Source organism: Leopardus geoffroyi, chromosome C3 (assembly GCF_018350155.1).
Source record: "Leopardus geoffroyi isolate Oge1 chromosome C3, O.geoffroyi_Oge1_pat1.0, whole genome shotgun sequence".
In the NCBI taxonomy this organism is placed as follows: Eukaryota; Metazoa; Chordata; class Mammalia; order Carnivora; family Felidae; genus Leopardus; species Leopardus geoffroyi.
The window spans coordinates 18,839,429-18,863,783 of record NC_059338.1 but is presented as its reverse complement, the minus strand read 5'-3'; the positions used below and the strand labels follow the sequence as shown (position 1 = coordinate 18,863,783).

Below are 24,355 nucleotides of genomic sequence, written 5' to 3'. Positions count from 1 at the left end.
TAATGGTGATTTTCAGAGCTATGATCATAGAAGCTTACCAGTGTACCAGATCAAATAAATATGATGCTCCAGTTTTGAAACTTTGCAGTACATTTTTTTGGGGAAAAACAAATAATAGCTGTGTCAGTTTTGTTTTTCTGCCCCATGTAATTCTAAGATAACCTATGACTTAAAAAAATTATTGAAAGCATGCAGCAGCTATTAAATTTAAACTAACATATGATTTTTATTTTTGATTAGTGTTTAGATTGTTTGAAAAATGACACATTATATGTACATTCTTGGGGGATGGATATCCCAAATTCCTTTTTCTTCAATTTAATAGCATAACCATCTTCTATTGATAAACACATAAAATATGATATTGCTTCATACTGTGAAACTGGTCCCATTTGTTGTTATCAGTATTACATTAATGTTATTACAAATAAAACTATATAGGTATTTTATATATTAGTCACATCTTATATGCATTCACTACCTAATATATAGACTTCGAATACAAGAGGTTATATGTATGTTATTCTTCAGAGCAGCAGTTCTCAAAGTGTACTCAAAGGACACCTGGGGGTCCCTGAGACACTTTCAGGAGGTCCACAAGATCAAGTCTCTTGTTATAATGTGATTGAGATGTTATTGCTTTTTACACTTTCATTCTCTTATGATTGTATAGTGGAGATTTCTGGAAGCTTTGTGGTATATGATATTGCAATAAATTGAATGCAGAAACAGGAGCATCAGATGTTTTCTCTTACGTGAGATATTAAAGAAGTTGCAAAAAGATGAAATAAAGGCAATATTTTATGAAATATATTTCATCTTAAAAATATAGGTATTTTTCAAAGTATGTTGTTTATATGTGAGGTGTCCATCACTGTTATTTTACATGAATAAAAAAATAAATATCTAATTTAATATGGTAAATACCTATGAGATAGCCCACAGAAACAAGAACTTTTCTTACCTCGAGATAAGAAGTTGAGGAACTATCAGTCCACACTTTTCCTTGTCCATCCTCAGTTACAATAATCTGTGTGTTACAGAAGTAAGGTAGTAGTGCTTGTGCTTGGAGGAATTGAGGACATAAAACAAAGTCTCTCCCTTGCCATTGGGTTTTCTATCATAGTTGCAACACCTTAAGATCTTCGTTTTGCTCAGGAGGATGCAGGAAAGGCCTGCAAGGAAGAAGAACAATACCTAAATACCTAGAAAAGCAAGACTTAATCCCTACACTGGCCCCCCTTGCCCCGCCTCCCCGCAGATTGCTGCTTCTGTGACCCTGGCCGGAATGCTAGGTATCCACTAGAGACTACAAGCCGTTTCATATTTGTTCATTGCCGTCAACAATAAAATCAATGTTCTGTAAGTGGACAATGGGTAGGGGAGGAAACTAGCCACTGGTGCCTCACCTACTTTCTTTACCTGAACTGAGTAAAATAAAACCACTAAAGCATATGGGAACAAGGGGCTTGAAATGGGAAATCATGCTTGCATGAGGAAAGAACTTGGAAAGGGAGGGATTTAATGGGATAAACAGAAAATTAAGGAAATATCTAAATCCACTTAATCTCAAAGCCCCACAATGGCTTGGAAAAGCGAGGCTTGGCAACTTGGACAAGTCCACGAGGCTGCATGTATCTGGCCACTGTCACGATGGAGCCCGTGGAGAGGTATTTGGAACTTGCTGTTTCTGGGCAAGCTGCCATTTCTGTGGAAGCTGCTAAATCTGTAGAAGTCACCATGTCACTGAATATATGGATGGAAAGTTTCTGTCACATGTCTATGGTCATAAACTCCGAGAATAATGGTTCCCACTTCATATCCTCCTTCCGCCTCCCGCAAGTTTCTCTCACCGACATGCTCTAACCTGGAGCCGTCCAAAGAAAGGGATTTGGGGAAAGAGCTCTCAGCTTTGGTCTAGTGATGATGGTTTCCAAGTTCATAATAAACAATTGACTTTATTGTGATGTGAAAATGCCATAGTCAGAGATGTTTCAATTCGGAATAAATAGAATAAGCAGGAACAGTTGGCAGAATCACATATTGTTTTTACTTTAAAAGGTTAAGGTCCTGAAAAACTTACGTATTATGGTGAAAAAATGTATTGGAGGAGCACGATATAAAATACAATTGGTTAAATTGAATCCAGATTTAAAAAATCTTCAAATATTAATATTAAATATTAAGAAATATCAGGAAATACTTTCAATTCATGACATCATAAAATAGAGAATATAACATCTCAATTCTACATAAAAGCTAATATATAAATATTTGAGGAAGGAGTTAAGGATAACTATACATCCTTAATTACTATATTATACACAGTAATCCCTACATACATAATTATATATATATATATATATGTTAATTTTATACATACAGATACATATAAATGTACATTTACACATTTATTTGTTGCCACAGGCACTGACTAGGTCTTACTGAACATTTCATCATATTTTTTATACCAGCAGATACTGGTATACATGTAAGATTTTTATAAGAAAGGAAGAAAAATAACAGCAGATTTCAAATGAATATCATACAGCCACATAGTGGCCTGGCTTCTCCATCCTTCCTAGTTGTGTGTAGAGACATTCTATGTGGCTGCTTGAGTAGTCCCCTTGTCTTGATAGTTTACCTGTTGCTTTTGCGCAGAATCTTGGTCACTTTTTTTTGTTGTTGTTCTCAGAGGTTACAGTATTTGAAAGGTATATTTACTCTTTCTTAAAGTTTGGTTTTCCAAAGTTTTAAAACAATGTATTAAGATTCTATCAAATGACCAGGGACTCAGTAATTTCTCTATAGTGCATTGAGAGTCCTACCTATACTTGGAAATATACTTGGCGTAAACTCTATCAGAATAGCGTAATATCTTATATGTTTATTGGTAGCTTATTTATAAGTCACCCACATGAACATTGTTAAGAAATGGTGACTCTGTGGGGCACTTGGGTGGCTCAGTCGGTTAAGGTTCTGACTTCAGCTCAGGACATGATCTCACAGCTTGTGAGTTCGAACCTTGCATTGGGCTGTGTGGTGACAGCTTGGGACCTGGAGCCTGCTTCGGATTCTGTGTCTCCCTCTGTCTCTGCCCCTCCATTTGCACCCTGTCTCTATTTCAAAAATAAATAAACATTAAAAAACAAAAAGGCAAAGAAAAACTTCAAGGGGCTTAATAAAAAAGAAAGAAATGGTGATTTTGTTTTTATAGTTCTAAAAATTATCTTGTTTGAAAACACTTTATAATAGTTCAATAATATGTGAATCAGGATTATTTTAATAAGTATCATACATTTTCATGTATGTTTAATAATACTTAAGATGACAACACAGTATATAAAATGCAAGTTATGGCTGAAAGTTACTTAAGTACTAATTCACCTTTTCTGTAGACCTGTGCTCATAGGGAAAGCACTAAACTTTTTTGGCCTCCACTTTCATTGTTGTGAAAGAAGAGAAACCGCTGCAAAAAAAAATGGACAACCGGTCTACAGGGGAAGGTGGTGTCAGATGTGCTTTTCCAACTTCAAGAGAAAGTGAAAATTCTTTACATATTGCTGGCTAGTGAAAGGGTATGAAATAAAATCTCTCACTTCTCACCACCATTAGTTACCCTCACCCAGGTTTCTCTGACAGTAGGCACGTGGTTTCTAGTAAGCTCCATATTCTAAGCATGTCCATAACCATATCCATTCTAATAAGCTCCATTGCCTGTGGGTTCCAGAGTCTCTCTCTAGGTATTACTTGCAAGGCTTCACATCTGGAGGGGTTTATTTAACATCTCTAAATCATGGTTTTAACATTCATACAATGGGCACAGCAATAACGATTGTGTAGAATTAAGAGGTAAGTGCCTAGAGCAGTACTTGATACTTAAAAGACACTGAATGTAAATTTTCCGTAAGCAATCTTGAATACGTACTTTGAGTTTTGCTTTTAACCCATGATTACATTTTTGCAAGATATTTTGAATATTTATCAATAGTCTGAAACTTACATATACTGTAATTTCACCACCTGAAAATCATTTGCCGGTTTCTCATCCATAAATTAAGAAATTGATCTATGTTTTTATTTTATAATGTTGCTTTCAACCTGAATTCCCTTTTTCCATAGTAATATTCAGGCTTAGAATTATAATATTTATCTTATTTCCATTCTGTTTTCCCACATGGCTAACTTGTAGTTTCATATTTTATATGACTAAACTCAAACTCTCCTTTTCCAAATGAATTATTCTGTATATGTTTACGTTTAGCTTCAACCATTTCTCTCTGGATCTTGTCAATTGGTTAAGCCATTTAAAAAATATATACTTAATTCATATTATATGTAATGTACTGTGTTAGGCTTTTGCAAATGGAAAAGACAAAGAAAAATAAAAGGTTGCTGCAACCCTCAGAGAAATATAAAATTATCACTCCTTTTATATTTCATTGAGTCTATTATTTTCCTCATTTTCTTTTCTCATAGTTGGCTTTGTGCTATAATTCCAAAATTCGAATTAGTTTCACATCACATCTCAATAAATCTGGTCTGTCCTACCGCACTGTTATGAGGTTGGATGTAATAACATTTGTGAAGTCTACCAAACAAAGGTACTTTTTAAATATAGAGAATAGTAACTTTTTCCTCATTACCTCTGTTTGTTAAGACAGAAATCATGCATTTTTCAGAGTTGGTTTGTTCTGAGCTCTATTTAATAACTGTGTCACTTTAAACAATTTGTTGAACCTTGCTAAGGTACATTTCCTCAACAGTTAAATGCAGAATATAACAGCACCCATCCCCAAGGACTGCTGTAAGGATTAAATGAGATAATCCATGTAAAGTGCTCAGCACAGCATGCCTAGACACACTGAATAAATTGTAAGAAGAAAAATAATAGCCACCATTTATCACTAATTACGAAAAAGGCATTTTATTAAGTTTTCATGGTAATTATCTAATTTCATTTACACAGAAAACCTATGAAGAAAGTACTATTTTTATAGCTACAATAATGATTCTTATTGTAGTTTTAACACAGCTAGCACAGTGATAGGCATGCTGTAGACATTTAATAAATACTTGTTATACTTTTGTTAACCTCTAGATTGTAATTACCTTTAGGCCTTTATTAGCTGTATCTACCAGTCAACGTTCTTTCAAAAATAGAATCTGACTGCAGTAGAAAAAGAATTTATTTAAAGACATGGCTTGGACGGCTCATGGAATCTGCAGGAGGACTAGAGATTCCGGCTCAGAGGCTATGCCAGGCCCAGTCCCTAAATCACATAGCAAGTGTAATTTCTTGAGGACGTCGAGAAGCAAAAGAATCTACAACTGGCACATCTGACACCCCAAAACAGCTTATTGAACTCATCATTAATTCATTTCACACAACTTCCAACATTTGTATATCTTTGTTGTAAAGGGAGTTGAAGAAGCAGTTACCTGTTCCTCTTTTTGGAGAGAATATCCAAATGTGCTCGGGGCCACTAACTTAGAAATTTCACTCAGGCATTGAGTGCTTCCGTTTTCATAAGATTGATTTGTGGTCCTTGTACATGGCAAAGGTACGGGCCAGCAGCCAGGATCTCTGCTACCTGGGTTTCCAAGTTTTTTCAGTATGATGTCATTAACAAAATATGTCCTGGGGCATGATGAGATGGTCTACGTTCCCATGAAATAAACCATATCACGGAGACTGTGAAATGATTGAATTCTAGAATGAAAGGAGAAATGAGAATGTTTACCTTTTGTACCTGACATTTGAAAGAAAACTGCTTCCGGTATATTCTCTGTTTACAATGATAGAGGAAACAATTTGTGCCACAAGAGAGGATTTATCCCTAGTGCCAGGAGTCATTCCACCAGTAAGCTGCCACATCTGGAATAGCATTTCAATTAGAGTTGCTCTATGGTTAAGCTGTAGCCAACATGATGAGTTAATTGGAGATGGAATATGAATACTATCCTCACAATTTTCAGTACTGAATGGATCTATAATTCCTGCAATTGTGTCAAACAGAACAAAATAAGCAATATCACTTTGGATTTAGTCTTTTGGTAGGAAAGGAAAGCTTCATTGTATTCTTCTTACCTTAACAGGTCTTATTTCATAATACATTAGGGAGCCAATGTTCCTCTATTCTAATTCTTTACTCAGGGACTGGGAAAATAAAGATGGCATGAGTTAAGTTCCCACTGGACCTAATTTGAGGGGATTCACGGAAAACCCAATTTACTATCTTAATTCTATAAGGCTGCCCACTGATTCCTGGAATGTTCTGGCATTCAGGAGCCCTAAGAATTAATTCACAATGTACAGAAAAGATTTGTCCTACTTAAACTTGTTACAGGAGTTCCGAGTCTTTGAGATGATTCAGGACTGGGAATTCAATAGGGCCTCATTCTTCTCTCTCATGATAACTCAAGTCAGGTCTTAGTCTCCAGATTTAATTTTTTTTTCAATTATACAAATCAAATAGGACTTCAGGGCACCAGTCCTGTATTTAAATCCCTAGGAACCATGAGGTGATTAATAAACTATAAAATTCCTACTGTTTAGACCTTTCTAAGTAGCACACTAGACCTAATGTATACTATGATACCTATGCTTCAATCAGAGTATTAATTGTATCCTCACTGAAATCAGAATTTTCCTGATTTCACACAGCTTTTCACACTAACTTGTATCCCTACCCTACCGAAAACAGCCATGTTATTCAGCAGGGATGTTAGCTTTGTCTTTCACCAATGCATGTAATTTTTTTCTCCAATAAAAATTCGCTAATTCGTGATAGCTTATTGGAAAATTAGTCTTAGTTTCAATACACTCCCCTGGGGCATAATGGCTGATGGAAGTGGGGCATGATGAACTCTGGCTTCCCAGTGAAGGTCATTCCTTTGATTAAGATTATTACAACGGCTGAAAGCAAGACAGCATTAGTTAATCAGACAAAGAAGAAGGTGCTGTTTCTTGGAGTCAAGGAAACAAGTATTAATGATTAATGCTTTGAATTATTCTGAGTTAATTTCAGTCCTTCCATATACCTACCTTGCAGTTACCCTGTTCCCATGCCTTCCCAATCAGCGTTCTTTCTAACTTTAATTTAACAGATCTAGCAGGAATTTAAATTCAGTCTTGGGATCAAAGTTTGTTTTGAAGCCCTACAGCTGCAAGAGATAAAAGATTCCTTTAGCACACTCTTTGAAAGTCTCCAACATTCATTCTGTTCTTTGAGAAGAAAGTGCAGGGATTTGAGCTCTTTAAGCAAGCCATCTCTATTTGCAGTAACCAATTCACCCTCAGTCTTTGAATTTTTCATGTTCTTCGTTCAGTTCTGTGGGCACATAGTCCCAAATGCTGTCTCCACAGCATTCTAGATGAGCACAGGTGGTAATTTCTGTTGTCAAATTTCCACTCATAATACCATATAGATTTAAAAAGCTTCATGTCTCAACCAGTCTAGGACACCAAGTATATATTGTCCCAATTCCCCAGGAGAGCTATTGCCAAAACACTTCTGATACCAGTACTTTATTAGCCCGGATTCTTTGCTGCAAGTAAGGAAAACAGGCTCTAGTTGAGCTAATCTGATAAGGAATTCATTAGAGGATATTGTATAGCATATGGAATCATCAAGAAATCTGGAGAAGCATACTTTTGGGATACATAGGATAAAGTAAAAAATCTTGCATAAGACTTAATGAGGTCATCACCGCTAACTGCAATAAATGCTAGATTGCTCCGGACACTACCATCACCGCTGTCACCACTACTGCCTGAGAGAGTTGCTCTGGGCATCCTCTTTGCTATTGCATCAATGGCTTAAGATTCAAAATCTGGGTGGGCACACTGGATTCCTATAGCTTTCATGATGCGCCCACTCTATCTGTAAGGGGATTGGGAAAGTGAAGACCTGAATCTTTCAGGTTCTGTAGTTTATGCTCTGTTTGGGTAATTTCTCAAAAGTTTGAAAAGGAGTTCATAAAGAGGATCCTCTAAAGAAGGGCAAACTAATTGGCTCGCCATACTGAAGTATTTTAATATGAAAATATGTTGTGTCTTTCAGAGAAAAGGAAAACAGGAAAAGCACAATTTATTTCTACACAACTACTAGGGATTAGGATGAGTTTTAGATTTATGCCGTTGTGTACCCATCACTTTGTAGCCTCATAAAATTGGCCAGTTCACAAGCTACTGAACAAGCTTGTCATTTAGTTTATGCAACATTATAGTATTTTGTCAATTTCAGTAGAAGCTCTATACCCATGACATAGAATGATGTGAATAGACTTCCAATGATATGTGGCCACTCAAAGTCATGTCAATGATTTACTGTAAAAGTTAGGAAAATTCTAAGCTAATAAAAATCATTCAAATAGCGGGGCGCCTGGGTGGCGCAGTCGGTTAAGCGTCCGACTTCAGCCAGGTCACGATCTCGCGGTCCGTGGGTTCGGCCCCGCGTCGGGCTCTGGGCTGATGGCTCAGAGCCCGGAGCCTGTTTCCGATTCTGTGTCTCCCTCTCTCTCTGCCTCTCCCCCGTTCATGCTCTGTCTCTCTCTGTCCCAAAAATAAATAAACGTTGAAAAAAAAAAAAAGTTAAAAAAAAATCATTCAAATAGTCCCTATGAAATGTTTGGATAAAAAATCTTTATAAAAGTAAAAATTGAATAATTATAGTCAGAATTATGGAGTGGGTCACAATTTATGTATTTATGTATTCATTGTACTCCCTCAGGGGTAAGATTTTCATTTCAAACCTTGGTAACTTTCTGCCATTCGGGACACTGATTGCATGAATTTTCTTTCTCTCAATTTTTTTTTTTTATATCAGTCTATCTTCCTACTCACATCCCCAATTGCTTCTGGATTGTGTATGTTACCAAGTAAGGCAATGATTTCTGTCATGTCAAGGTTTGCAATTAATTTGGGCAAATCTTTGCTAGTGAATATCAGAAGATAAAAGAATCCATGCTATTTTCTAGAAAACTGGCTCTTGAGGAACAAAAAGTAACTTTATACCAGGGTGTTCCGATTGAGCAATAACTTTGACGAGCATTGATGAACACAATTTCATGTTCATCTGTCAGCTTTGGAGTTAGTACTTAGTATAAATATCAACCTATTTTAGACTAAACCAACAAACAAATTAATAAATAAAAATACAGCCATAGAATCAATATATTTTGCCATGTGTTCAGGGTACAGTACAGTATTCAGTACAAGGAACTTTATTCGTTTTATTGGCTTATTGCTTACAGAAAATTTGTGTTACTACAGTCAGTTGTTATTAATATGTATTACTTCAGAAAGTCCTGCATTCGCAAACATAAGCAGGAGATGAGTTTGAAGGCATTAAATTGGTAGTGTCACAAAATCAGAAATGATGGTTCTTTCTTTTTAAAAACAATGTTTCATAGATTCGTCACATACAACTGACACACAATTTTTTTTGCCTATTAGCTTCCTTCATTTTAACATGCCCTGTGTCCCTGTTCTTTGCACATTTTGTTAGATATTGTACAATATTTTATTACTGTAGTAAGACCATTGCTATACTTTCATAATAATTAAGATTGTCATCCATATAGCATTGTCATTTCTCTGAAAAGATTTTTGATTGTCTCAATAGGTTAAGTATTCAGAAAGCAATGCATAAAATGTGAACCAGCAGGCTTCTACTTTTTTATATTAACATGTAACTAAATGAGATCATTTTATTTAAATGTGTAACACATAAGGCATGCACATAGTGTATTGACAAGTCAATAGTATTTTTTGGCTATCCTTTTATATGGATTCACAATACTTATTTAAATTTTACTCAAATAACACATTGATATGAATTCATAAAAACCATAAAAGCACAGTTTCCTCCCTCAGTCCTTCCTAACCGTAGTCCTACTTTCTAAAGGAAAGAGTTTCTGTTTTGGATTATTTTGATGGATTTATAACTGAAGAAGTAACTTCTAAATAATCATGAAAAATACCTGATTATTTTCTACGTTTTTGAGGAAATGAATTGTATTTTCTCAAAGCTCTAGAAAATTTAGAATGCTTTAGAACACATTTGAAAATATATCCTCAATAAGTTCTGAACATAGATTTTGAATATTTGAAAGTATATAATTATATTGGTCAATGCTTTTCATGCTCATCAGTATAGGCAGAAAGGCAAATCAGGATATCCATATTTATGACTGTGAAGCATGAGAATAGAGTATAAATATAAAAATCCATAAGATCAATATGTAAATGCAGTAGTGTTAATAAAAACTTTTGCTAACAGGGTTAGGAGATGAAAATCATCTGTATTCTACATCCATAACTGTGCCAATAAAATTCACATGAAGGATTATTAGAGGAATTGTATTAATATTTAAAGCACTTAAAGGAGCTCCTGTCAACCTAAGAACTAATGAGAGACAGAGAGATGGGGATGGGGAGAGATCGAATTAGTTTCAAAACTAGCTGATTAAATATCAAGTGTTAACTAGAGTTACTATCAGAGGAGGGGGGCGGAGAATGAATCTTGTTCAACTGTTTTTTAAAAAATACATTTATACTTAAAAAATATTATTTAATGGAGAAGTACTAGCAGTATAGAGAGTTAACATGGTGCCCAGCTAATCTTCTATAACTTATTTCGAAAGTGTCACTTAGCCTAATTCCCTTTGCCTCCACAGATTCATTAACGCCATACATTTCTCTTCGTATTATTCTTTGCTTCATGTGACCTAGTTTTCTTAAGAACAGTGATTGACTGCAATTTCCTGCCAGCAAGAGGTTGTTTATTACTATTATAATTATTGTTGTATTATTTTGTTTCTCCATGGTCCTCAAAACCATGTTGAACAAAATTACTTAGTTGGTACATACTTAACAGGTATTTCCAGATTTATATCTCCCTAATAATCTAGATACTAAATTTAGTTTTTCTGGGTCATTTTTATATTACCTTAATTTGTTTTCTAAGTTTATTCACCACAAAATGTATGGTTAGTCATCGTTTACTTGCCATTTGAAACGTACTTTATCTTCGACATGACTTCTGACAAATACTGTGGGCTAAAATGTTGTGTGACATCCCTTAATCATTGTATTGTCTCTTTGTAGTTATGTAAATCACTAGACATGTAATAATTCTAATGTATCACTGAAATTTCGTGTTCACATTCTATAAAAATGAATTTTACTAATTGCGAAGCACAAAAGAAAAGATATCCAGAAGCATATTTCTGGAGATTCTCTTGACCTCTAGTAGAATGAATTTCAGAAACTGAAGACATTATTTTAGTATCAAAAATAACCTTGTGTCATTTGCCATTTAAAAATTAAGATGAAAGATTATCCACACTCACTTTCATAAACTGAAACATCTGTATGTTCTGTGCACAACAGGTGTCCAATAAGTATTTTGAATGACTGTCAATAGTGACTCTTAATGACTTCATAATGAAGTCATTATTCAAGTGCCATGTTAAAACTGTGTTTCTTAGAAATTACATAGTGACAGTTTTCAGCTGACAGACACTGTTACGTACATTTTGGTAATCCAAAATGCATTCTATTTTAAAATACTATTTAACTGGAATAAAATTTACTAATTTAGAAACTTTCAGAAGTGTATTACAACAAACAATGAAAATAATTAAAATATGCATAGCCATGAAACAATAAACTCGTATCAAATGTTTTCAAGTAAAAGATGACAATGAAATGAATGATTAGTTTTCAAAGTAGTGGCATCTGCTCTGTGAATAATCCAAGAAATGCTTTCCAATTTCCATGCATCAACTCCTTTATTCAAAAGAAGGAATTTCTCAAAGAGACACATGGGACCAAACAAAATGTAGGGTACTGTGAAATTGGAATTTTAAAATGCATCTCTTATTTATACCCTGATTACTTTAAAAAAATTATTTTAGGCATATCAAATGGGTATACCCTCAAAATTCTTCTTCATAGGGGTGCCTGGATGGCTCAGTCTTTTAAGCATCTGACTCTTGATTTCGGCTCAGATCTTTATCTCATGGTTCATGGGCTTGAGCCCCATGTGGGACTCCGTGTTGACAGTGCAGAGCCTACTTGGGATTCTCTCTCTCTCTCTCTCTCTCTCCCTGTCTCTCTCTGCCTGCCTCCTCAAAATAAATAAATAAACTTTAAAATTTTTTCATCGTAATTTTTTGCTATAAAAATCATTTTTCCTTCTTCTAGTAAAAGTCTATACCTTCAATATCCAAAAGATGCCAGGACTCTGTATTCCTTTGCTCTAGAAAAATAACAATTCCAATATTCATGAATGTGATTTTCTGTTAATTGACAAAAAGTACTTGGCAGCATTGATGAAATAGTTTGGATCTGAATATTGAAATAGCCCTAATACATAAAATGAATATAAAGTAAGTGCCCTAAATATGTATATATGTTGGTGTAATTCTCTTTTGCCTGAGTGGCATAGTTTAAAAATGATAATTTGGAGGTTTTAAAACAGTGTGTTAGAAACACTGCTTGCATCACGAAACTGCTATTGACACACTTTGTCCGAATTCAGTTAAATAAAAATGACTGCAACTGACCATTTGAAAACAACTGTTTTTTGAATCGGATATTTAAAACTAAATGGAACTTTAAAGAATTGTGTGTAACATCATAGAGTTTTAAGTTAAATGAGATTATGATCATCCATAATGTTCTCATTTTCAAAGGAGGGAATGAAGGTACAGAGGAAGGGTTTAATGTGTACCATATAACTTTTTGGTGGGTATAAGAGTGAGTATAATGTCACTTGTCTCACCTGCCAAATAATACTCCTTAAGCCACTGAAAACACTTTACAAATTTTGTGGTGTGTTTGTGTGGACAAAACTCAGCCATACACTATAGTGAAATGAAAGCAACATGGAATTCTTAACAAAACCAATGCTTTTAAGAAATAGTAAAAGCCATAAAAAGTGTGTTTTTGTTTTTTGAGTCCTTGTTCATATTTACTTTGGAAGTAAAAGAGACATGGGAGAAAGGCTATACTCTTTTCTTTTGTGAAAATATATTTTTATTGAAGTAAAATATATATAAACATAAAATTTGCCATTTTATCTATACACTTCAGTGACATTAATTACATAGACAATATTGCGCAACCATCACCACTGTCTTGTTTTCAAAAAGTTTACATCACTGCAAACAGAATTTCTGTATCTAATAAACAATCATTGTGTTCCATTTGCTCTTCCCTCACCCCTGGTAAATTCTAATCTATTTTCTATCCCAATGAACTTGACTAATCTAGATATTTCATATAAGTGGAATCATCCAATATTTTGCCTTTTTTTTGGCCTGGCTTATTCCACTTACGTATTTTCAAGGTTTATTCATGTTTTAACATGTATCAGAACTTCACTTATTTTTATGGGTCAATACTGTTCGTATATTATATATATATATATATATATATTATATATATATATAATATATATATATATATATGCTACCACAATTAGTATATATAGTTATCTATGGATGGATAGTTGAGTTATTTCTATCTTTTGGCTATTGTCTCAACTATCTTTTATGTTTAGATAATTAATAAACTTTTAGATGCTTGCTTATTTTAGTGTGGCATCAACTTTGGTTTCTACCGTTGGTTAATCAGACATTTGAAAAAAACCAATTTCAGATAGATAATTAATGGCACCAGGACAAAAGTCAAAATTAGAACTTCAATTTTTTTTTAATGTTTTTCTCTTCTGTATACACTTTGTTTCAAACTATTTCGCCTTGACACATTAGAATATAGTTAAAGGGAATAACCAGATTGCATAGTTGAATTTAAAAATTTTCTATTTTAAAAGCTTTCTCTTTCTTTGAACATTAATATAATCATTTAATAATGATTATATATATTTTCTCTACTGATTTAATGAAAATATTTCTTTAAAATGGAGCACTTATAAAGAATTATTAGTATTAATGCCAAAAATGAAAGTTAAATTAATGACTACCATTTGTGGGAGAAAGTTCATTCAAATACCATCTAAGGAGAACATGGAAAAATTAAGTTCAGCTTTAACTTTCAGGCCAAACTATTTGCTTTAGCACAAGTTATTTTAATTATCTTCTTCCATGAAAGTTCTATTTTAAGGGGAACAAAAAAATAAAACAATTCGAAAGCGCCAAAAAAAAATCCCAACTTGCTATTAATTTGCTACACACAGAATCATAGATTGTATTAGTTTTTAATATTAACATATTAAATGTGTTTGGAGAAAAGGGAAAATAACTATTTTAATAAAGTATTGAATTTCAATATTTTTCCAGATGAATTCAAGTTCTTTATGAAAAGGCTACCCATGAATTATTTCCTCAACACATCTACCATAATGCATTTGTGGACAATGGATTCTAATTTTCAGCGCCGCTATGAACAACTGGAGAACAGCATGAAGCAACTGTTCCTAAAGGCGCAGAAAATTGTACACAAGCTCTTTAGCCTTAGCAAGAGGTGCCATAAACAACCCCTCATCAGCTTGCCAAGACAAAGGTAAGACATATGTGGCAATATAGACAACTAAGGACATTGTTTGGCCAGTAAACTGTATTTATTTTCTAAATGTGAATGTGGTGATATACATAGAATTGTGTTATAATTTGTATTATTAGAGATAATTTGAAAACAATATTTTCTCAATAAGTCCTCAAATAATAAATAGTGTTTTCCAAAGTAGTATTCCAATGGGGAACCCATATACTGATACTTCCTTGTTTTTCCTTTTCTTTTATTATCATAACCAAGAAATCTTCTGACTGTTTTGTATGGTAGTCAACTAATATCCATATTACAGTGAACAGAAAGACACAAAACCCTACAGGTAGATTATAAGCATAGGATGTAAGCAGTACCACAAAGTAAAATCTCTCTATATGTAATTTTCAAATAAAAGAATTTAAAGTTTATTTTCTTTGAACATTGCTCATAATAAATGAATAGGCATGAATAAACTTCGGTCTACATCAACCTCTGAAAATTGCTGTAAAAGTTGTAACAATATATATGAAAAATGACAGACTCAAAATATTTGTGTCTGAGCTAATTTAGGGAAGCATAGTTTTTGGATTTGCTATTTCAGGGTGGTCGATCGATCAGTGCAGTGAGAAGCTATATTTATTTATATGAAATTAGATTTTAAAAATACAGCAAAATTGGGTTGCCTGGGTGGCTTAGTCAGTTGAGCCTCTGACTCTTGATTTTGGCTGAAGTCATGATCCCAGGGTACTGGGACAGAGCCCTGCGTTGGGCTCTGTGCTAAGCATGAAGCTTACTTGAGAATCTCTCTTTCTTCCTTTGTGTCTTCCTCCTGCTCTGCACGCCCTCTCTAAAATGAAATTTTAGCAAATATAGCAAAATAGAAAGCTAAGGAAAAATATAGGAAAATATCATCGAACAAAAATACATCTGTATAAGTATCTCTGTTATGTAATCTCTTATATGTCTCTTATATATAATGCTTGAATTTTGACTTGAAGCTTAAATCTTCATGAGGAGAAATAGATATAAATTTTTTCACTGAAAAAAAAGGTGGGGGGAAGGCAATACATTTTTAAAAGTTCAATTTCAGAGGTGCCTGGGTGGCTCAGTCAGTTAAGCCTGACTCTTGTTTCTGGCTCAGGACATGATCTCATGGTTTCATGAGTCTGAGCCCCGTGTCAGGCTCTGTCTCAGCAGTGCAGAGCCTCTTGGATTCTCTGTCTCCCTCTCTCTCTCTGCCCCCCACCCCCCACCCTATTCCAGCTGTCTCTATCTCTCTCAGGATAAATAAGTAAACTTTAAAAAATTTTTAAAGTTCAATTTCAAAATAAATCATTGACATTTTTTTGAACTCAGTGGCTTTTAGGCTATTCAAAACATCTGCAAATATTACCACTTGAGAATATTTCCATTGTGCCAAAAAGCAACCCAGTACCAATTAGCAGTCCCTCCCCATATTTCCATACCAAGCCCTAGGATATTTGCCACTAGAAATTTGCAACCTGCTGTTTGTGCCAATAATTTGCCTATTTTTGACATTTCATATACATGGAATCATACAATATGTGGTCTTTTGTGATTGGCTTCTTTTACTTAGAGTGCTTTCAGGTTCATCCATATTGTACCACGTCAGTAGTATGGGTAGATCACATTTTGGTTTTCCATTAATTACTTGGTAGACATTTGGGTTGTTTCCACTTTTTGGCTACTATGAATAATGCTGCTATGAATATTCGTGTACATTTTTTGAAGTGTGCACATATTTTTAATTTTCTTCGGTATACCTAAGAGTGAAGTTGACAAGTCATAAGATATCTTTATATTTATCATTTAGAGGGGATGCCAAAGTGTTTTCTAAAGTGGCTGCACCATTTTATATTTCCACCAGCCATGAGTGACCGTTCTAATCATTCCACAACTTTACCACCACTTGTTATTGTCTGTCCTTTTGACTATAGTCAACCTAGTGGATGTGAAGTAGTACACTTTTGTGGGTTTTTTAAATGTTTATTTATTTTTGAGAAAGAGAGAGAGCATGAGTGTGAGTGGGGGAGGGGCAGGGAGCAAGGGAGACAAAGAATCTGAAGCAGGCTCCAGGTTTTGAACTGTCAGCACAGGCATCAAATCTATGAACTGTGAGATCATGACCTGAGCCAAAGTTGGACACTCAACAAACTGAGCCACCCAGGTGCACCAAATTTTTGGTTTTTTTTAATTTACATTTCCCCAATGACTAATGATACTGGTTACCTTTTCACGTGTTTGTTGTCCACTGTGTATCTTCTTTGATGAATTTTCTATTTAAATTCTTCCCTATTTTTAAATTCTTTAATTTCTATTATTGAGTTTAAGCATAAGTTACATATTTGAATGTCAGTCTCTTTTCAGCTATATGATATACAAATATACCATACCATTCTCTGAGATGTATTTTTTTAATTGTTTTCATCGACATTTTCTCTCTCTTTCATCAGTCCAGCTAAAAGTTTGTCAATTTTGTTGATCTTTTGAAAGAAATTTTAGTTTTCTTAATCTTCTTTACTATTTTCCTTTCCTTATTTGACTTGTCCACTGTAATCATTATTATTTCCTTACTCTGTTTGCTTTGTGTTTATCATGATTTTCTTTTTCTAATCTCGTAGAGAGAAGAGTTAGTTTAGTGATTTGAATACTTTCATCTTTTTTAGTATAGGCTTTCACAGTTATAAATTTCTCTCTAAGCACTGCTATGAGTTTTGTTATTTTATGCATCCTGTAAGCTTCTTATTCTCTCCATGCATAGAATATTTTTTTATATATCTGTCTGCATATGTCCAGGGAACATTTCCTAATAGAGAATCATGGCTAGGGAAAACAACTGTTATTTAATTATAATGAACTTTATGCTTTATGTGGGTGGGTTAAGTGCAATTTGCAAACTACTCAAATAGATGGTTCTACACTCCAACCAAATCAGAAATGCAAGATGAGGCAGGTTAGAAAGCAAATTGATGAGTTTGGTTATTAAGATGTTCTGTTAAGCAAGTACAACTAGAGCAGGATATATACATCTAAGCTCAGAGGAGATCTGAATAACCGGGATGGCAATTATCAGCGCATGTCAAATTGTGGAAGTGGAATATAATACCGTGGAAAATGGGTAGACAGAACCTGAAGATATATTTACGGGGTAAGTGGAGAAATGGAGCCTGGAAATGAGCAGATGGTGGGGTAAAATATACCTTGAGAGCCTCATTAATTTCTAGCAAAAATAAATAAAATTTAAACATACATATATGCAAGATTTATAAGAAAAACATGAAAATATGAAACAATTCAAATTGGATGTGTACAAATAAATAAGCAAAATAAAATAAAGGTGTTTGGAACTACATTTAATGCAAAATAAATGGAACTAAATTAAATAAACCAAGGAAATAAATTCTTATTTTCTAAAACTTTTAAGCTAAATAAATCAAATATCACCAGAGGCTTTCTTGACTTTATATTTTAAATTTAGCATAATTCCTATATTGACTATTACTCATCACACACACACACACACACACACACACACACACACATGAAATGTAGACTTCTTGCTAGATAAAAGATTTTACTGAATTTGGATTTTTTCCCATTATTATTTTTCTTTTACTAAGAACGCGGGATTTATTTGTTTTGCTTTTTTTTTTTTTCAATTTTAATACAGTAATATAAAATGACATTAGGAGACAACAACCAACAATGTACTATAGTCTGTTAGGATACAGTGGGGGAAAAAAAGAGGTTAAATATTTGTGGGGTATGTTTTGAAACATTTTTGAAAGAAGTAGGTAAGCAATACTTGCAACTCACTTTCATCTGAGATTTTTTTTTTTTTTTTTTTTGTCCTGCCTTTATGGAATTTTTCTCAGCTTTTTTCTTGACTTTATCCCACCCTCAAAATTGGTCTGTTACACTAAAATGTGGAAAAATAAGCAAGAACAAATAAAATGAGACCTACAAAATGAACCTCAACTAGTAAGATGACTTATTGACCCTTTCTGTGTAATGACATGTAGGTTGAAATTTTTCTTTGTAATACATAGTATAATTCCTCCTTGAGATAAAAGATAGATTCATCTCATCAAGTTTACACTGACACCACTGTTGATCTCATGAAGCCACGTGACATTAAAATCCTCTTTCTTACTTGAATAAATTGAGAAGTGGTAATCTGGCTTTCTTGAGGTAGTCCCCTTTTGCTGCTGTTCTAAAATTGTTGAGATTACAATGATATATGCACTTCATAGAAGGGCAACAATTCTAGCAATTATTAAAAAGTATTCATATATAATAATTCTTACAAAATAACTCAACTACACTATTTTGTGCTGTCAAAGCTTATTTACAGAGCAGTCTTAGGCACATAAAAATACATTTAAGTTGTGTTGGTAAAAGTTTAACCACCAGCTTTCAAGGTCGGTGGGGGGGGATAAAAAAAAACTAATAGCATTTGCCTATTTTTGTTATATGCACAATTGGCTCTTCTGAGCTAGTACATGCAGGCAGCAGCAAACCACTAAAAAAGATTAAGACATTTTTATGAAATTGTCTCTTCTTCATTAGTAATGGAAGGTGGGATATGATAAAATCCCTTCTCTAATGTCACAGAGAAGAATAAGTTCAGGTCTACGTCACTCTTATCTAAGAATTATGTCATGCACTTCCTGTATATGCTCAACAACAGGGTTTAGCAAATTAGCTCATGGCCATAGCTGGCCCTCCACCTCTTTTGTATCAGCTCCTAAGGAAAGACTGTGCCATACATTTCAAATTATTGAAAAACAAATAAAAGTATAATAGCAGGGGCATCTGGGTGGCTCAGTCAGTTAAGCGTTCGATTCTTGATTTCGGCTCAGGTCAGGATCTTGTGGTTGGTTCGTGAGTTGGAGCCCCGCATCTGGCTTTGCACTGATGGCAAAGGGCTTGGTTGGGATTTTCTTCCTCCCTCTCTCTCTACCCCTTCTATGCTGTCTGTGGTCTCTTTCTCTATCTCTCTCAAAATAAATAAATAAACTTAAAAAAAGGTACAATAGCATTTTTTGATGGATGAAAATTGTATGGAATTAACATTTTAATGTCCATATATAAAGAAGCACACTCATGTGGTTACATATTGTCTATGGTTACTTTCGTACTATGATGGCAGAGCCAGAGAGTTCCCACATAGTTATATGGTCCTGAAATGCTACAATATTTGTTACCTGGTTCCTCACAGAATAAAAATTTGCCAACCTCTGCTCTTATATAACATATACTCTGTCTTTAAAAGTGCTATTGAGTGTTTTAAAAGTATTTTAATTCCTATATCATTGAAATATTTTATATTATAAATACATGTTTTGCTAAATACAGGGTATTATAATAATCTTCATCATATGGAGAACTTATACAACTAGATTAAATCTTGAATCCTGAGTATTCATGGAGTAATATTGAATATTTTACTAATAATTTCTCTACATATACATCTACATTACATATTATAATGTATAATATAGAATATATATGGATATATGAATATATATGCATGTATTTGTTTATGTCACTCAGTGGCTTATATATACATACATCTATATAAAATATATAATAGAGACATAATACATATATACATAATATATAAGATTATTAACTATATACATTATGTATATACATATGTATATATAATTTGACTAATATAACACCTATAGGAGTAGTCTAAAACCCTATAGATCAAAATGATTTCAATTCAAATGCTATTTCAAATTGGTATCTAAATACAGAATTAGATTATTTCATAAAGTTGGCCAACTTTCCTATTTTCTCCTTCCTCTACTCCGGATCTCCAATTCTAGTACAATTCAGAATGATACTTTGATCATGAACTAAAGAGAACAATAACAACAACAAAACAACAAAAGTGAACAACAAAAATGAACAACAAAACAACAACAAAAATGAACTTTGGGGAAAATGAATTTGAAAGATTTAACAGTATCTTTGGATAAGAGAGGATAAAATAAGTCTGAAATGTTGAAATGAAATAGCTGTTAATTTGTTTGGGAAGAATTGCCCTGCCCACTGGAACTCTCTGGTAATATGAGATTCAGGCAGAGTTTACAGGAAATCTGATTGTTTGGCTATCTGCTGGAGTTCCTAGAGACAGCTCTCCAATTCACAGACAGCAAGTACTCAATAAATATTTGATATATACTCTGTGATATGTTTTCTAATACTTTAGTTCAACTTCTAGAATCATAGGGCAGTGAGTTGTCATTTTATGTGAAATATTTCCTACTCTATATACATTGGATCTCCTGTTACAATAAGCATACCATGTTCTGTTTGTTTGTTTGGTTTGCCAATAAACAGGTGAATGCCTTCCTCCATTCTATCAAATGGACCTGAGACAATGTATTAGTTAGTTAGGACTGCTATAACAAAATTCCCAAACTAGAGTGACTTATAAACAGTTCACAGTTCTGAGGTTAGAAGTCCCAGTGAAGGTGCCAACCTATCCCTCTTCAGGGCTATAAAATGCTGACTCTCCTCTATGTGTTCACATGGTAGAAGGTGCGAGGGATCTCTTTGGGGTTTTGTTTATAAGAATACTAATCCCACTCACAAAGGCTCCATCCTCATGACCTAAGCACCTCCCAAAGGCCCCACCTCCTAATATCATCTTCTGTGGGGGTTAAGATTCCTCCATAAGAATTGTGAGGGGACACAGATAATCAGATGATAGTTGACAGGACTGGTCTCTACCTATCAGTAAGACTTTGAGATGTGAGGGTGAGAAGGGTAGCTAACCATCTCTTGTGCAGGGATTCTGTCCATGGTGGATGACAGTGTTGCTGGCATGTGCCCAATCTGGGGCAGAGCATTCAAGTACCACTCAACTCCAATTTTCACTTGACCCCTAGATCCAGTGCATTTCTCTTTCCAAGGTTTTGTTATCCAACTTTTTTTTTCTAACTGAAACATGACTCTTTCTGCCCCATATGTGTCACCAAGTACTTACAATTCTATAGCACATGCAAGAAAAATAGAAATTATAATTTTCCAGGTGAAAATTAGAATGGCATTAATATCTGACATACAGGAATAATGTGTAAAAATCCTTTAAATCCTATTTGTTTTTCCCTTTAGTTTCTTTTAAGCCCCTTTCAGCCTATTTTATTACTTCCCTTTCTCTTTTGCAGAATATCCATTTTCTTCTTTTAACCCTTCCTCTTTATTGACCCTCATTTCTTCAGTATAACCCCTTTTTACCGAAATCTTTTTTTTTTAAATGCAGACTTATTTGGTGCTCTTAGAAAATCAATTTACAACTCTTACTTATCTTCTGCAAAATAGTGTCTCTCCACATTGGATCAACTTCTTTTTTTCACGCATTAGAGGATTACATATAACGGGTTTTTTTCTCTTTATTTTTTCATGTTTTCAAGTATATGAGATATCAGATTATTCTTTCAATAATTTTCTCTTATAACATCAACTAATTCAAGTTGGTTTCCTTCACTTATTATAAGAGGGAACTTTTTAGTCAATATAAAATCTAATAAAAACATCCATCCATTTTGATTATGTCCTAAACGCAATGAAAATGAAGTATAAAGATGTGATTTGCCTGTGGTAATAAATATCTTCTACTTTCCTGTAAAGCTTATTTGAGATAGAGAAGAACCTTCAAAGTCTAGTTCTATTAATATGTTTGCTTTTTTTGTTTGTTTTGATAGTTAATTTTGTCAAAGCCCATGTATTATTAGAGTATGTTGATAATCTTCCAATGCACCATTATTGCACAATGTTGAGAAAGGCAATTTGGGAGAATATTGGCCCCAGGGATGGGGCAGTGAAAAAGCATAAGTTGTTGCCAAGTCTTAATGGTGCATTACATAAACTAATAAAGAAACTAATAAATATATAACATTAAAAGCAACAATATAAAGTAAATATAGCTATTAAACATTGGGGAAAAAAATCACATTTTATTTGGCACATGAACCAAATGGAAATCTGTGAAGATAAATTGCAACTTCCTAATTTATGAACAGCAGAATTATAGAAATGAAAATAATTTTAAGTCATTACAGGACATTTTTATAAGTAGTCTTCATGCATTCAATTAAAGCAATCAGGGATTACAATCTTTATCTTGAATTAAAATATACAATCTTGGCAAACAAAAAAGATTTATTTTGTTGTTTCTTTAATGAAGAGAGACAAACTTTGAGTAGATAAAATATTCACATATGACGTTACAGTATTTACTCCTTGACAGCATAGATTAAATATGCTTAGAAAAGGCATTTATACTTAAGCGTTTTTTAGACTACTATCAGCTTGGGCAAGAATAATTATAGGATTTTAGGTACTATGCCCTGACAAAAAAAAGCAAAGGCTGGGTTGGAAGTGGATTTCATCCAGATCATTTTTTTCTTGTTATTTTTTTTTTAATTTTTTACTTAAATTTGTATTTGTTTTGGGGAGAGATTGTGTGCAAGCAGGGTATGGGCAGAGAGAGGGGAGTCAGAGGATCGGAAGTGGGTTCCGTGCTGACAGCAGAGAGCTAGATGTGAGGCTCAAAATTACTAGCTGCGAGATCATGACCTGAGTCAAAGTCGGAAGCTCAGCAGCCTGAGCTACCCATGCGCCCCTAGATCATTTTAATTTTAATGACCCTTATTTCGTTCTTGAAAAGTCACACTATACGGTGAGTTGAGAAAACCATCTCTCTTGTTTGGGAGATATGGATGTGAAAGCTCAAGACTCCTTCCACTTACCTTCAGCCATATTTGTGTCTGAGCTCAAATTCCAGACTTGCGCTGCTCTACCCTCAATTCCCACTCCCTGGCTGATAACCTGATTCAGAGTTTCCTTTTAGTGGCGCTATATACACAGCAGCTTAAAAGCTTACCCTTAAAAGCCTATGTAATCTATAAATTAAGATTTAATTACTTTAAAATACTTAAAAAATTCTGTTTTAAAATATAATCAACTAATTCTTTTCGCTGTATTGTTTTGCATAGTATTTATCTTAAAATCTATTTCATAACCATTTGCATTTTTTCCTGATTATTTTGTTATCATATGCAACAATCAATTCGACCAGTTTTTGTAAATTTGTTTTCAAGTGTTGTCTTGGGGGTTTCAACTATGTAATTTTAAACTAATCTTTGGTAATCGTGGTATGTAATTTAAATAATTAGCATCAAAGAATCAATGAATTCTGTAATATTTAACTAATGAATCCGTAATGTAAATCCTTAAGTTGGTCAACTGCTTATAGTTGATTTCGGACTACAGAATTGTGACAGTTGAAACACCATCCATATCACTACAAAAATTAAAATGTGTCAAATTAAGTTGCACACTACTTCCTGAGATGACAATCCATAGCTTAGTATGTCAAGAGAAATGCCCCAGGTCCTTGCCATCTTTGCACTGACCTTTGGAAAAATAAACCACAGTGATGTAAGAACACATTTTATCTAAGTTTATTATTTTAATTACATTATTCACAGTATACCAATGAACTGGTTGAAGCAACACCCTGCACCAAGTTAACAATGCTTAAAATAGGGGAAAAATCAGAATTAAAAGTCTTTATTATTTTCTTAGGGCAATTTTCACTTTTAATTACATGTTTTATCCTATCACCATTCCCTCTTTATGCTCAAGAGAAGAAAAACAAACTTAAATGACAAAGCATTTCTACTTCCTAGCAGCAGGTATGATATTCAGGTGACATGTACATAAAGCATTCTGCTGCTTTATATGTTTCCATTGTAGCTTTTATGTTATCTTAGTGGCAAAACCTCTAGCTGA

At 33.8% G+C, this 24,355-nt stretch overlaps 1 protein-coding gene across 3 annotated transcripts in view; it reads left to right on the top strand.

The window, feature by feature from the left end:
• Nucleotides 1-24,355, top strand: part of BRINP3 (BMP/retinoic acid inducible neural specific 3) — a 413,695-nt gene that overhangs the window by 324,568 nt on the left and 64,772 nt on the right. For all 3 annotated transcript variants that reach the window (XM_045455783.1, XM_045455784.1, XM_045455785.1), the window contains exon 7: nucleotides 14,314-14,536. In XM_045455783.1, the coding sequence (XP_045311739.1) occupies nucleotides 14,314-14,536 (223 nt within the window). The remainder of the gene's footprint in view (nucleotides 1-14,313; nucleotides 14,537-24,355) is intronic.